Source organism: Glycine soja, chromosome 18 (assembly GCF_004193775.1).
Source record: "Glycine soja cultivar W05 chromosome 18, ASM419377v2, whole genome shotgun sequence".
NCBI classification, from domain to species: Eukaryota; Viridiplantae; Streptophyta; class Magnoliopsida; order Fabales; family Fabaceae; genus Glycine; species Glycine soja.
The window spans coordinates 12,528,183-12,543,261 of record NC_041019.1 but is presented as its reverse complement, the minus strand read 5'-3'; the positions used below and the strand labels follow the sequence as shown (position 1 = coordinate 12,543,261).

General features: G+C 34.2%; 1 protein-coding gene and 1 long non-coding RNA gene across 7 annotated transcripts; one reads left to right on the top strand and one right to left on the bottom strand.

Annotated features, from left to right (window-relative positions):
* Positions 1 to 3,221: 3,221 nt before the first annotated feature.
* LOC114395831 lies at positions 3,222 to 12,780 on the bottom strand. 6 transcript variants are annotated; one of them, XR_003663121.1, is made up of 8 exons: positions 12,405 to 12,777; positions 11,714 to 12,311; positions 11,352 to 11,629; positions 10,177 to 10,283; positions 4,472 to 4,529; positions 4,293 to 4,384; positions 3,747 to 3,881; positions 3,222 to 3,565 (listed from the first exon to the last, which is right to left on the bottom strand). It is a non-coding gene; the product is annotated as an uncharacterized LOC114395831 (long non-coding RNA). The 6 variants fall into 6 exon arrangements; XR_003663122.1 differs by having other exon boundaries at positions 12,199 to 12,311; positions 12,405 to 12,772; XR_003663123.1 differs by having other exon boundaries at positions 11,352 to 11,425; positions 12,199 to 12,311; positions 12,405 to 12,769.
* Positions 12,781 to 13,117: 337 nt separating this feature from the next.
* Positions 13,118 to 14,156, top strand: LOC114396941 (disease resistance RPP13-like protein 4). The gene is made up of 2 exons (XM_028359101.1): positions 13,118 to 13,635; positions 13,745 to 14,156. The coding sequence occupies exons 1-2, from the start codon at positions 13,118 to 13,120 to the stop codon at positions 14,154 to 14,156; spliced, it is 930 nt and encodes a 309-aa protein (XP_028214902.1).
* Positions 14,157 to 15,079: the final 923 nt, after the last annotated feature.

The following is a 15,079-nucleotide window of genomic DNA, read 5'->3' as shown; positions in this document are numbered from 1 at the left end:
TGGTTGTCTCTAGGAGAATCTTGAACACAAGGGTGAGGGATCCCAATGTGTGTTCAAAGTCTATAAAGGATTTACAGAGATAGTGAAAATCTCAAGTAGGTTGCTTGAGGACTAGACGTAGGCACAGGAAGTGGTCAAACCAGTATAAATCAAGTTTTCAATTCTCTCTTCCTTTATCTTATTTATTTTATTGCAATCAATTTGTCTTGCACATTTGAAGAATATTATTAAATTGCTTGTTGCTTCTTCTTCTGCATTTTGAGCCTATCATTTAAAAGGGGTTAAATGTTTGTTAGTGGGAAATTTTGAAACTTAATTCTCCCCCTCTTAAGTTATTGAGGTCACTTGTCCATCAAGTGATATCAGAGCATTAAAGTTTAAAAACTTCAAGAATAATTATAGTCTCATCTAACTTTTCATTTCCTGAGGGAAATTCTATTAATAGGTCTCTTGTTTTCAATAGTGAGGGTTATCAATATTGAAAAACCCGAATGTAGATCTTTATTGAAGCCATAGATTTAAATATATGGAAAACTATTGAAATTGGTCCCTTCATTCCTACAATGGTAGTGGGAAATGCAACTATAGAAAAACCTAGAGAAGAATGGGTTGATGATGAAAGAAGAAGGATTCAATACAATTTAAAGGCAAAAAATATAATAACTTCTGCATTAGGCATGAATGAATATTTTAGAGTCTCAAATTGTAAAAATTCAAAAGAAATGTGGGATACATTACAAGTAGGCACGGGATTGCTTGAGGACTGGACGTAGGCACGGAAAGTGGCCAAACTAGTATAAATCGAGTTTATAATTCTCTCTTCCTTTATCTTGTTTATTTTATTACAATCAATTTTATCTTGCACGTTTAAAGAATATTATTAAATTGATTGTTGCTTCTTCTTCTGCATTCTGAGTCTATCATTTAAAAGGAGGTTAAAATTTTGTTAGTGGAAAATTTTAAAACTTAATTCACCCCCCTCTTAAGTTATTGACGCAACTTGTCTAACAAAAAGTGTGAGGCGGTGACATATGGGTCCCTAAAAGATGAGAAATTTGAATTTAGTCCCCAAATGTATAAAATATACAACGACAAATTAGTCCTACAGATAATTAAATGATAAATTGGTCCATAAACTTTGCAACTTAATGTCAAATTGGTCCTCGAAAAATACAACATATTGTCAAATTAATCATTAAACATTATAACTTAATGACAAAATGGTCTCACAAATTTAATAACACTTTTTGCATATTCAAAGATAAAATTTGAACTTTCATATTTAAGGAATAAATTTTTTAGTGTCTCACACTTTCAGAAATTAAAATGAATATTTAAACAATTATGGACTTTTCTCCATACACCCTCCCACCCTAGAAACTGCCTTGTGAGTTTTGATGACTGTAGCAAAGAGGATAGCAGCACTTTATGGTTGATGCCACTACATTACCAACTTAATAACCATTTGATTCTTCCCGAAGGCCTCTCCCATCAGCAGCAAGCCTCTTATTATGAGGAATATTATACCCCTTCAAATTCTTCCAATTTGAAATGCACGGAGGAATCTTCCAATCCTTTTGGTCCTTCACCGTCACAGGCTGCATTGGCAAGTGCATCATTGGCATAGCATAGACCCCGACTCCTTCATAACACGCTTGTGCTTGAACTTTGGAGGCCTAATAGGATCCACCAGCATCTCAACCATCCTAATAACCCTCTCCAAAGTGGGCTTGGTCTCCTGCATCATTTCCTTGATTTGATTTTGCATTTCATTGCCACAAAACGTCATCGTCTTCTTGGCCCTTCTTGAGAAACTTAGGGAATGAGATCCATTTGCTACGTGTAGACCATTTTTCGCTCGTTCTTGTTTTGCTTCACGATGGTGATCTCAATATTTGATTTATTTAATTTTTTACTTTAATTGATTAACAGAGATCGTAAAATTTGAATATATATTAGGTATTAAAAATATATTTAAGCCTATATCAATTTTATCTTTATTAATAGTCAATAACTTGTTACCAGTGATGCAAAAGCATTATATTGTTTTGTTTTATAAGGAAGATTATGTTAAAAAAATGGAAAAGTTTATAGAATTTCATGAAATCTAGATAATGAATTTACTCTTTTTCATGAAGTAAGAAAATATCACCACTCTGTCCCTCAATCTTCTTGCATACACTACTACAAAAAGCTTTTTTAACGACGATTAAAAAGACCCTTTAACGACGGTAAAACCGTCGTTGTAGGCAGTAATGTTAAAAACAAAACATTTTTAACGACAGTTTAAAATTAACTGTCGTAAAAAATATATTTTTTTAAGACTATTATTAGTTATAATCGTCTTTAGAAAGTACATATTATAAGACGGTTAATTGGTAATAACCATCTTAGAATGTATACTTTCTAAGACGATTATTACTAATAACCGTCTTAGTAAGTGCTATCAGATTTAACTTTTTAAGACGGTTATTACTAATAACCATCTTAGAAAGCAATTTTAAATTATCAACTGACTAAATGGCAATTAATATTCTACGAGGATATGAGAAACAAATTATTTGCTCTTAACTAATAAGCAACAACAAAGCAAGCCACACATAAGTACTAAACACTATCAATAAGTATATAGTCCAACATTTATAATGTGTTTTAACCAACATTTATTTGTTCTTCATTTGGGGTAAGAAAAGTAATCTTAAGGAGAAAATGATTTAGGAATTTAAATTAAATCCATAAAATTTATAATTAATAATTTAGAAACATTACCCACTAAAGTGGTTAATTAAATCCATATTCAGTTTATGCATTAACCAAAATTTGAATATATATTACATACTAAGGGGATAATACTTAATATGCCTACTTCAGAATTTGAACTTTCTTCCCAGGAGTTGAGTTCATAAATTACAATTTTCACATAATCCCTTTTGACAATATCAAGCATTAACGATGATTTAAGTAACTTCTCACCAAATTTCCACTGATTGAAAAAAAATGGAAACGGAACCAAACATGTTCAAGGGATCAAATAATTCTTACAAGGAACAGACTATGCCCCAAGTTAATTTATAACATTTGTTAAATCACCTCAAGTCTCAATTGAATTTCACCCATAATATCAAACTACTGAAAATAGTCAATTTTCATTACCAGCAGCCTCAATGGATTTAATTTCGAAACATGATGTAAATTTCAGGAATTAGTATAAACACAAGAAATAATGCAAGATAACTATCACCATTAATTCCAAGTTCCAACAATATTTTTCAGAAAGAATATCAGTAATTAGCCTAAATTCTGCACTTGGTGAGAGAAAAAGGCAAAGATAATCAAAGTTGGCAACATCAATAAAAAAGTTGTACACAAGACACCACAAATCCATTTCAACAAAGAAATAATGAAATCCTATAGAACTTACTTTATCATTTTTTTTCTATATTATGAATCAGCCAAGCATAAGCCTCCCTAAAATCGTCAAAAACATGAAGTACATCATGTGAATGTGATGTAGAACAATAGAAGGGGCTGGATAAGCTTCTACTGCTGCCCATACACTATGAACCTACATGAGAGATCAAGATAGTGAGGAACTTATTTATAACATGCACAGTAGCATGAAAGGGCATTATATATCTTATTTAAATACAATGGGAGAAATAAAATTGTAAACTCCTAGTGGAAAAAAAACCAAACAACTTGTATCAAATAAATAATCTTAACCCAAATTGTGGTTCGGAAATTACCACATAGAAGGCCTTTTCTTAATTTGTGACTTGCTCGGAGGCTTTTCCATAGGTTCCTTTTCCTTCTTCTTGCTCTTCCTTGAGGTTCGATCCAAAGAACACCAACAACTTTAGCATTTATCTTTTCTCGAGTGGCTGCTGGTTTATGGAAGTTAGTTTTTATTCTCTATATTTCAATCTCACAATGATTAATTGAAATAATTAAATAGACAAGAAGCAAAGTGAATTTCAAACACTTATTAGATACACTAACTCGGTCAAGAAAATGAAAGTAAATCATTAGATTCATATATATACAACATAAGCAAAAAAAAATTGCAAATTTACTCTTATCACAATATCAAAATAGAATTTCAATAGGCATTTTTAAAAGAAATTGCCTATAGTTAAAAATAACTTTGCATCACAATTTAAACTATTCATGACAAATCCAACATATAATTTATATATTTAAATACATTTATTAATTTGAATATTTACAAATGAGAAACAAGAAGGAAGATATGATGGCTATTAGCATGGTATAGATAGTACAAGGACACAAACCTTAAAAGACAAAATAACACCAAGCCTTGCAGCTCAATCTTATGGAGTATCTCTTCCTCTAAGGCCCTTACTTGATCAAGAATATATACCACCTGTTTAAAAAAAAAAAAGCCTCAGCCTCATTGAAGTTATTCAATAAAGAGTAGTGTTCCAAAACCAGAAAAAAAAAGATGTCATACTTTTTCCAAAACCAGAGTAGTGTTGCCCAAACCTTTATGAAATCCCCATTCCTTGAACCTGCAGACAATGATAGAGATTATCAATGTTAGTCATACCTGATATTAGCACGGGTATAGAAAATTGGGTCTCTCGTTCCCTTTTTCATGTTTAAAACATGGGTGTTGCTAGGTGCACCCAGCATTATTGTTGGGGCACCTAGCACCCATAGCGAAAAAACAAAGATACCCCGTGAGCATTTAAAGTGATTACTATGTACCCAATTGACGTTGTTTGATCCGGGTGTGTTGTAATGTGATCCGCATATGTTATAGTTGATCCGCAAATTAGTTATGGAGGATATTGATCCGCAAGTTTCTCGTGGATCAAGTTGATCCGCAAGTTTCTAGCGGATCAAGTTGATTCGCGAGCAACTGGTGGATCAACTTGATCTGCTAAAAACTTGCGGATCAACTTGATCCGCGAGCAACTTGCGAATTAACTTGATCTGCAAAAGACTCACGGATCCACTTGATCCGCAACTATCAACTTGATCCCCAACAATGAAATATAACTGCGGATCAAGTTGATCCGTAAACTTCTTACGGATCAACTTGATCCGCACGATTTGCCATACACCAGAACAGAACGCACCCAACACTGCGTACCTCGTCTGTCGCCACCGACCACCGCAACGCCTTCACCTTCACCTTAACGGAACCTAACCGTTCACCGAACCAAAACGATCGCAACGAAACAAAAGAATTACGGGGAAGAAGCACTGTGCACGGAGGAGAGAAAACAGCGAAAGAATGCACAAATGAAGCATTGTGCCGTTTAAATTAAAAAGCTTGGTGCCTGGTGCAAAGCACTGTTCATGGCGGCACTATTCATCGACAAGACGGAATGCAGGAGCAGCAGAGGAAGGGGTACTTTGGGCATTTAGAAAATTTGCTGGGTGCACGAACAATAATGCTGGGTGTACCTAACAATACCCTTAAAACATATATCACATAGGAGGTTTGGGTAGAATTTGCATGGAGTTTTAGGTTTATAAAATTGAGAGTAAACTATTGATACTTGTGTAGAACTAACTCTTTTTAGTTAATTTCTTAATTTAATACTTTTTTTAGTCAAATACTAATACAGAATAAACATGTATTCTTTGAGTTCTTACTCAGCAAATGCTGAATGACACATGTCACAAACGTGTTCATCCAAACCCCTTTCAACGTGTTGCTCAAAAACTCTCAAATGCTGCCTTCACCGCTTAGTCCTAATATACTTAACAATAACAATGAGGTAGCTATTAAATATTTACTAGAAGAGATATATCATAGCAAATGAGCAGCACTTGTGACACCCTCTACCCCATACATATTTGTACTAATAATAAAAGAAATAAGAAATCAAACTTAATCAAAAGTTTTTAAAACACATTTAAATACAAGCTTTTCAAGAGGGTAGAAGGCTCACATTCACCTTTCTAACATCATAACAAAACTTGTTCAAATAATTAATAAATTATTTCGGCTCAAAACAAGGTTGTCTAAGACCTCATACAATTAATATAACAACTTATACCCTAATGTCACATCCTATCAGAGCATTGTGTCTCGACGTCCTTTAGCACAACGTTCCTTAAAGCAACTCACCTAGTCATCTGCTCCCCCGAACACAAAGTTCAAGATCATCACAGGATCCAAACAAAAATAACCGAGGGAGTGAATTATCACATTCCTAACTAATAGAGAAAAATAAGACAACGTATAGGTATAAATATTATATAACAAAATACAATTCACTTGAGCATAACTCACGTTATTTTACCACACGTCTCATTCGTTTTCACAACATTCGCATACTCAATAGTCAAAACACAATATCATCAAATCAATCAATAAAGAACAATACACAAGCGTTATGCAACAAATACACTAAGACTCAATCCTATATGTAATGTGGTACCATATCAGTGAAAAACCTCGTCAGGTGCCTAGGAGTACGTGACAAGACAAGCCACACATTAGCAAGTCAAGTCACTCTCACTAGGTAATATCATAGGGAGACCAGTCAGGGTCACAGTGTTTTGCGAGAATGCTCCAACCATATGGGATCAATATAGGCTTAAAGGAGCACTCAAACCGGATGACCCCCAAGGCCTACACTCCGAAGAGTCCGTCAAGGCCTTTCCCTCCTGATTCAGGTCCAACCCAGAAAACATTTTAGCACACAGACTCTATCTATGAACTGTACAAAACACACGACTCCTCAATTGTTCTCAAATATTTTTAACTCGCCGCCCTTTAAGGGTCTTAGCATTAACTCGTCGCCCTTAAAAGGTCTTAGCATTAACTCATCGCCCTTAAAAGGACTTAGCATAAACTCGTCACCCTTAAAGGGTCTTAGCATTAACTCGTCGCCCTTAAAGGGTCTTATAGTCGTGTGATTGTACAATCAACAGTTTATAACTCAATGCACACAACATCTCAATCACGTGCATACTCAGTTTATCACATACACTCGATCTCAATTACAATGGTATAATATCAAAATAGCATGTTATCACACCTCATGAATCATATTCACTTTACATATGAACTATACAATACAGACACTACTAAATTATTTTCAAAATCATTTTAACTCATCGTGCTTGTGATTAAACTCGTCGGGTTCCCACAATGGATCCCATCACAATACTCGTCGTGCAAAACTCGTCGCCCTTAAAGGGTGTTACGGTTATGTGATTGCACAATTTATAGCTCACAACACAATACACATCTCAATATACATGTATTCCACCATTAATCACATGTTCAATTCACCACATACTCACAATTTGAATTATCATTTCATATCCTCAATATAACAATTAATACAAAAGACTATCAAAACCTGGGGACTAAAACCCCTCAAATAATATTACACAATTATATCAAAATCATAGGTCAAAATATACAAATATCAAGAGCACAATTTATCAAGCAACTCTCATCAGAACATCAATATTTTATATGTAATCATAAAGGAAAAATTGCAATTTAATAAACATCCCAAAATAAAACCCCAATTTAATCCTCTAAGGATCCCTACACATGTTCTCACTAACCCCCAATTGTGAATAACTCATCCCTTACCTCTAAGCGGACTCACGTGTCTTCCGACAGCGATAACAACATCTCTAGCGGTTTCCTGAGATTCCTCCAGTTTTTCCTCCGACTGCTCCGATAGAGTTCCCAAACGTTAGCGAGACGGAGAAGGGATTGAAGCCTCCATATGTATTGTCTTCGTGTGATTCCTTTTTCTCTCTCCATGAATATTATCTCATAAATCCCAATAGGGAAGGTGTGTGGAATTGAATCGCAAACCACATATCAAAATTTCATGAAAATCCAATGGTTAACGAAACCGGGATCGTAGTTTTACTGAGACCGTTTTGGGTTTCTACGGGAAAAGAGAGAGCTACGGTGCAAAGGGTTTTACTCTAAGCTCAGACATGATTTTGAAATTCCCAACGATGAGAATCCTCGGAATTGGGTTGGGAACAGGGTGCTCAAATTTCACGACGATCCAACGGTGAATGAATTCGAGATCGTCATTTTTATGAGATAGGTTTGGTGGGCTGCGAGAAAAAGAAAGAGTTTTGAGAGGAGAAGGGGAAAAATGAAAATGAGGGGAAGAAGAGATACCGTCAGTATGAAAACTGACCTAACGCTATTTATAGCTAGGTTTAGTCTATTTATTTATTTATTATTTTATAAAAATAAACTCTATTTTATTCTCTATCAAACAAATAAATAAATACCCTTTTTATTTTCTCTCAAATTATTATTTTAATTAATAATTATATCTGCTTATTTATTTATTTATAAAATCTTATCATTTTTCTAAAACTCTATTTATTTATAGATAACAATTCTTTTTTAAATTAGCTTACGAAAAATGAAATGCACCAAGGTTACAATGTTGTAAGTCTTTTTTAAAGGCCTCACATGTATAAAATTTACTTAACTTGTAAGTCAATTTAAAAATCTAATTTATGATAAGACCGATAAATAAGTTGATATGTTTATTGACTTAAGTAAGTTTATTAATAATTATATTTATAAATATTGTATAAACAACTCGAATGGACTATCATACTTTATAGACTTTTTTCAAGAGCTAAGTTTCATCTAGCTATTTAATAAATAAGTCATGTACGTTAGACCTCATTATATATAAGCCGTGCTATAATCTCCTAATAGCCAACTTATTTCCATTCTTAATGTCCACTATAGAACCTTTAATAGTATTTAAATTAAATTCATAGACTTATTTGTACGTAGTGTTTTTTTATATTAATCAATTAATTATTGGAGATAAAATAGGAAAACAAAAGTTAACTAAGTAAATAATCTATTAACTTTTAAGCACATGTAGTCCTTCCATATAACATTTTTTAAAATTATATATTGTTAGCAATTAATTATTAAGAAAATATTTTCAATCTATTTTCTTTAATTTTCTTTTCTTTCAAAACAAGTGCTCATAAGAAAAATTTTAAACTTTGTTGCTTTTTCTAAAGATAGAAAAAGCCTATTACTGCTGTTTTAAGGGTTGAGCATCAACATAACAGAGGTGTGAAAGCAAATAAATAAACTAGGCTATTAGTACTATTGACTACAATAATGTGATTATGACCATTGTAACAAAACATTTGCATTATAAGACTCAATTATTGGATATCAGTGTAAATGAAATATTTTTACTCTTTGACATTGTTCTAATTTTTATTGTTGTACAGAGGCAGTGATGAAGTTAGAACATGATACATCATAGGAATTATTCAAACCTCCGTCGCTAAACTGATCTTAGTAGGTTTCTCTTTATAATTATTATTATTATTATTATTATTAACTTGGAAATTAAATTTGTTCTAATCATGAAGGAGATGATTTAGGATATTTGAAAAGTAATAACATTTTTAACGAAAAAAGAGTGAAATTGGATGAAATAGTGTAAAGAAACTAGCAGGGTAAATGTGATTTAGGACCATTTTTCCTTTAAATAATAACAATAATTTTTAAATAATAGTTTTCTTAAACAAAAATAGGACCATTTTTATAAACACCCTGCCCCCAGTCACATACACATTTTTTTTACTTATTTTTAAAATAAATATTTTAATAAAATTTCAATTTAATACATTGTTATTATGACTTTTATATATATATATATATATATATTATTCCAGTGGTGCATCTTCCACACACCACCAGCAGCTAAGCCAAGTGTTATTCCAATTATGATGTCCTTAACCACACTCGGACCTTTCAAGATAGCATGGACAATCCTAGGACCAGCCATTTAAGCTAATCAATTCTACAAAAGTTACAAAACATTGTGTTATAAATATTTAGATATATTAAGCTTGGATATAGTTCAAAACAGTCCATTAGTATCTACCAAAGGCCACACACAGCTCTTCGTGGGCCCTTCAGGCTCAACGCGAATTGTGTTTGGGCTCTCACATTTCACCCCAACGATATTTTTTTAATCTTTTTCATAACTTTCTTTAATATAAAATAACCTTAGATAATTCGTGTTTTTTAGAACTCATCCCATGATTTCAGTTTTAAGAAAAAGATCTAACCACAAAAAGTAAAATAAAGCCACAAAAAATTCAAATGAAGGTAAAGAAAACAAGCTGACAAGAAAAAATATTAGCAGGAATGAAACGTACCTTTCATGCGGACCAAGGAAATCTGTAATTCATTGTATATAACTCTCCACATTTGACTTCTGAACAAAAGCAATATCCTTCCACTCTAGACCCATCATTCTCATACACTAAAAAAAGTTAAGAAAAGTAAGTCTTGCATTTTTGGCCCACTCTAGCTATGTCTAAAGTACCGACACCAACCAAACTGGTGTGATGACCACTATTTCAAGCATAAATTTACAAAGCTCACTTCCTTCAAAGAATACATCAGTTATCAATCTCATATTCTGATTATAGAGTGTAATTAAAGGAAGAGGTGCATACACTTATAATGCGATAAATTACGTAGAAATAGAAAGTAATTAACATGAAGTATAGGATATGATCATGTCAAAGGAGCTCTACTAATAATGAAATGGATTAGTCCAAGCTATGTGACACAAGATTATCCTAAACAAGTATTTTTCAAAAACCAGTTACACCAAGGTCCAAGGTAAAAAAGAAGCCTTACAGAGAATGGTCTATTAGTTAATAGATTTTGATACCATGACTACACATCAAATAATTGGACTGGAAGATGCTCAAGAGAGGAACACAATGATTGTCACAAACCATGTAACAGGAATTACATTCGTCACTAATAACTAACAATCATGGTCATTTTACCCAAACAGCGGAAAAGGAAAAGTTATGCTTCAAAACTATTCCTAGTTTATTATATGATGAAAGCTCAACCCAACATCCTGAATCTATTTCTCAATTAGTTAACTTAAACCAAACTGCATATGAAAATCCAAATCAGGTAAGCTTGAGTCATGAAGAATATTTCAGAGTCAGCAGAATTTTAAGTGTTTTGGGGAACATTGATGAGGAAACTTGGCCTGGTTGTCACAAACTTCCTGATTATGGATCAATCTCAATTGGTGAGGTGGAAAATCCTAGTGGTCTTGAAACATGCATGCCAAATATAATACTAACACGTACAAACAATTCACCACAACAAAATAGTAGTTAACGAGCACAATTTCTAAAGCAAAGGGAGATACCAGAGACAAGTAATTCAAACTTCAAGGTACATAACATATACCAAAAAAATAAAATAAAAAAACAAATGCTGAAGTCCGGGATTCCTAAAAAGATCTGAATAGTTTTATATTGAGTAATTTTAAAACATTACAATGGCAGAAAAATTTTACCTGAAACTCCCGTACTTTAAAAGTTGGGCTGAGAATTGCACACATAGTCCACCTAGGCTCCTTTTTAAAGAACTCTGTCAAAATTTTGTTAATAATAATAATAGTAGTAGTAGTAGTAGGTAAAACACAAGCATTTGCAACAACAATTACACAAGCAGTCCTAAGTTTATTTTCACACGAATCTTGTCTGCAAACCTATATTGGAGGCCAAAAATTATAAGATATGATAGTAGCAGAAATTGCATCCATGGATATTGCATTGTCTCTCACTTCAAGACCTGAGGGTGCATCACCAATTTATTTGTTAAAAAGACTTTTTAATACATACTATGAGGAAGGTGAAGCAGTTAATCAATACATACTATGAGGAAGACCTAAAGGAAAGCTTCTACCAGTCTGAGATAGCCAAGAGGTTGGAGAAACAGCAGAACACCTCTGATATAGATTGGGAAATTATCTTCTACTTGTATCGACAATTAACACAACAGTATTATCAAGAGGCTAAATGGTGCACAAATTTAGAAAGCAAAATCAAATAGAGTGAAGCTTTTTAAATGATTTTGAAAATCCCAAATTCGCCAATTAAACTCAAATGAAAAACTGCTAGTTGCCTAAGAAAAATACCAAAGCATGGGTCCTAATTAAATAAATAGATAGACTAAGTGTATTAGTTTTCTCTTCTTAATTTTAGCAGTGCACTCACAATTCACAAAGCTTATTCGAAAGCGGGAAGAGAAAAAAGAAAATCCATAGAAAAACTAAACCCAAGCCGAGAAGCAACTCATGGTTTGCGAATACTTTTGAAAAGGAGAGTATTAGAGGCTAGGAGAGGTGCAGCAGAGAGTACCCGGTGAAAGCGCTCGACAACTTTTGAAAGTCAGACACGACATCATTCTCGCCGCCGCCACCGTGCTGTGCAGCGGCAACATCGACTGCACGCATCTCAGCTCCTGCAAAATCCTGCAACAGACCAACGACAACAACCACAAATCGATAATTCTAAGGCTTGTTTGTGATTAGGAGCAAAAAGAACATCGTAGGACGAAGGGAAACCTGGCCAATAAGGATTGGCAAATAGGAGAAAAGGAGGAAGCTGGTTTGGAGAATGAAGAAGCGCGAATGTTGGATTTGATGACTGATTTTATAGATGAAATTGATGTTCGTTGCGCGATTCTGCTGCATGCGAAAGCCATTGATGATGAGATCAAATTGGAAGAGGAACCGAAACAAGGCAAGGAAGTGTTTAGGGTTTTGCTTTTTGTATAGATCTGAGAAGATGATGGTTTGTTTCTAGGGACAGAGAAGAGAAAGAGGCAGCAAGAGTGAACCGCCTCACTCAGTGCCGCAACGAAGAAGCGCAACCAGTGCGCTACCCGAGAGAGAGAAAGCGAGAATATCAAGGAAAAAGAGTAACAGCTGTATGATAAGAGAGAGAAAATGAAAAAAAGTGTAACAATACAAAGACGGGTTTGGAAGACCGTCTTTGTACATCATTCAATTACGGCGGTTTTCTAAATAACCGTCCTTAAACTCATAATTTATTACAATATTGCCACTGAATACTTTTCAAAAACGGTCTTTGGCCAACCGTTATAGTTGAGCTGTCGTAATAAACACTTTTTGTAGTAGTGATAAAAAAAGCTGTCAATTCGAACAAATCCCATGAAAGCAGTGCCTACATTGTTGAAGCGCCTGGTGAGAGTAGAAAAGCAAGCGAATTTGAATGATTTGAAGTCTGAGTTGACTAGATAAATGACCTGTTTTGGATGGTGAAGAAGAATGAAGAAGAACTCCTTGACACGTTGGCGGTTATTGATGGCTATATTCGCAAACAAAACATACGTAAGTTGACGGAAGAGGAGGGACACATTTTCCAGAAAATAAGGATCTCAACTCAAAAGTTGCTGCCTGAAGGTGCAATCAAAAGCATGGAAGCTCCAGATGAGAAGCCACTTCGATATACTTGGGCCTTTAGTCAAGTTTCAAAAGGTCGGGCCTTGGAAAGGTTTAAGGTAGAATATAACAAGCTTCATCCTGTTCAAAAACGTTGCTTTTTGTCTCTCTTACATTTGCCCGAAAGTGTTATAAAGAAAATGAATATAATTCTCTGGTGGAATGGACTGGGTTTGGTGGAAAATACAACAGAGCAAACAGGAGAGAAAAATGGCGAGGATGTGTTTGAAGTGTTGGTGGATTATGGAGTAATTGTTCGAGTTAATTTTAACAGTTATCCAGAGATTAGTAAATGTAAAATTCATCCTCGGGTTCGTCCAGTGTCGGTGAGGTCATTGTATCAAAATGATGAAGTGCAGCTTTTTGGATCTTATTCACAAATAACATCGGTCCTCATTTTATGGCCATGATACTAGGTATGATTGTTTAGCACTTGACAGACATAAAGTTAAACTCAGTGATGGGTTTTCTAACCATTGTAAAGCTGTTTATATTGTTGGTGCGAGTTATTTTAATCTTGGACCCCAATGGATGGCCAAAATGGAACATTTGGAGGTGCTTAAACTTGGTCGTTGGCTGCATGGTTCACCAAAACATGTTGAAGTGGAGAGTGAAGAATTCCTGAAGCAGTTAGGGAATCAAAAGCATTTGAGGCATCTTAGCTTTTGTGGGATATCATCAAAATCTGTGCTGCCACGCTCCATTCTTAAACCTGAGAGTCTAGAAACTCTAGATCTCAAAGCTTGTCATTATCTAGAAACATTACCTGATAATATTGCTTCATTGAGAAACCTCAGACATTTGAATTTGTCTCAATGCTACTTGTTGGACAGAATGCCCAAGGGGATTTAGAAGTTGACAAAGCTTGAAGTACTCAAGGGATTTGCATTAGGTAGTTCGAGCAATACTCCTTGCAGAATATCAGATCTTGCTGCAAATTCAGAAAGACTGAAGCGACTCAGCATACATATAGGAAGTGGGGCTGTGATCTAAGAAGGAGAGGTTGAAAGCTTGAGAGAACTGTCATCACATGAGCATCTCAAAATATCATGGGGTGTGTCAGACACAAGGTACGGTGATATTCCAATCAGTTTGCCTTCAGAGTTAAAAATGTTGCAACTTGAAGGCTTTCCTGAAAAGAATTTTCCAGAATGGTTGAATATTCATAGTAAGCTATCCAGAAAATTTATGTCACTATCTACGATAGGAGGAAAACTTGAAAGTATGGATATTCTCAAATATGTTTACCAGTACATGGGGATCCTAGCTAGGTTTCAAGCATTTGATTCTTGACACACCAAATTTGGAAAACAAATTTGGTAGTTTGGTCTACGGAGAAATAAAAGATGTTCCAAACTGTAGAGCTATTGTTTAAAAAGAAGATACATGGGGCGTTATTGTTTAGAAAAACATATTTTTCATCATGCTATTTACACAATTGTATTGCTTATTCATCAGTTTTTGTCAAGGTCACGAGATTTCCCACTTCTCTCCATTCAGGCCTCAATCATTTTGCAATATATAATATTGTTTCTGCTTTCATCAAATTTTCGCAAGTTCTCCAAATCTTACACCACTCTGTCCCTAAATCTCATTGCAAAAAGGGTACTACATATATGTCTCGTGGCTTTTTCCCCCCACAGCGGTGCGTGCAATTGTGTACATTCTTTAAATGCCGTAATTTTTAATTTTTAAAGTTTTAAATGTATTTTAAGTCCCTTATAAATAATTAATTTTTATTTTGGATCTCTAATAATTTTTTATTACATGGGATC

Bases quoted from the DNA above. Each gene is read 5' to 3' on its own strand.
- LOC114396941 (XM_028359101.1), top strand. From the start codon at position 13,118: ATGGTGAAGAAGAATGAAGAAGAACTCCTTGACACGTTGGCGGTTATT. The intron at 13,636-13,744 runs GTCATTGTATCA...AGCACTTGACAG, and splicing joins GTTCGTCCAGTGTCGGTGAG to ACATAAAGTTAAACTCAGTG.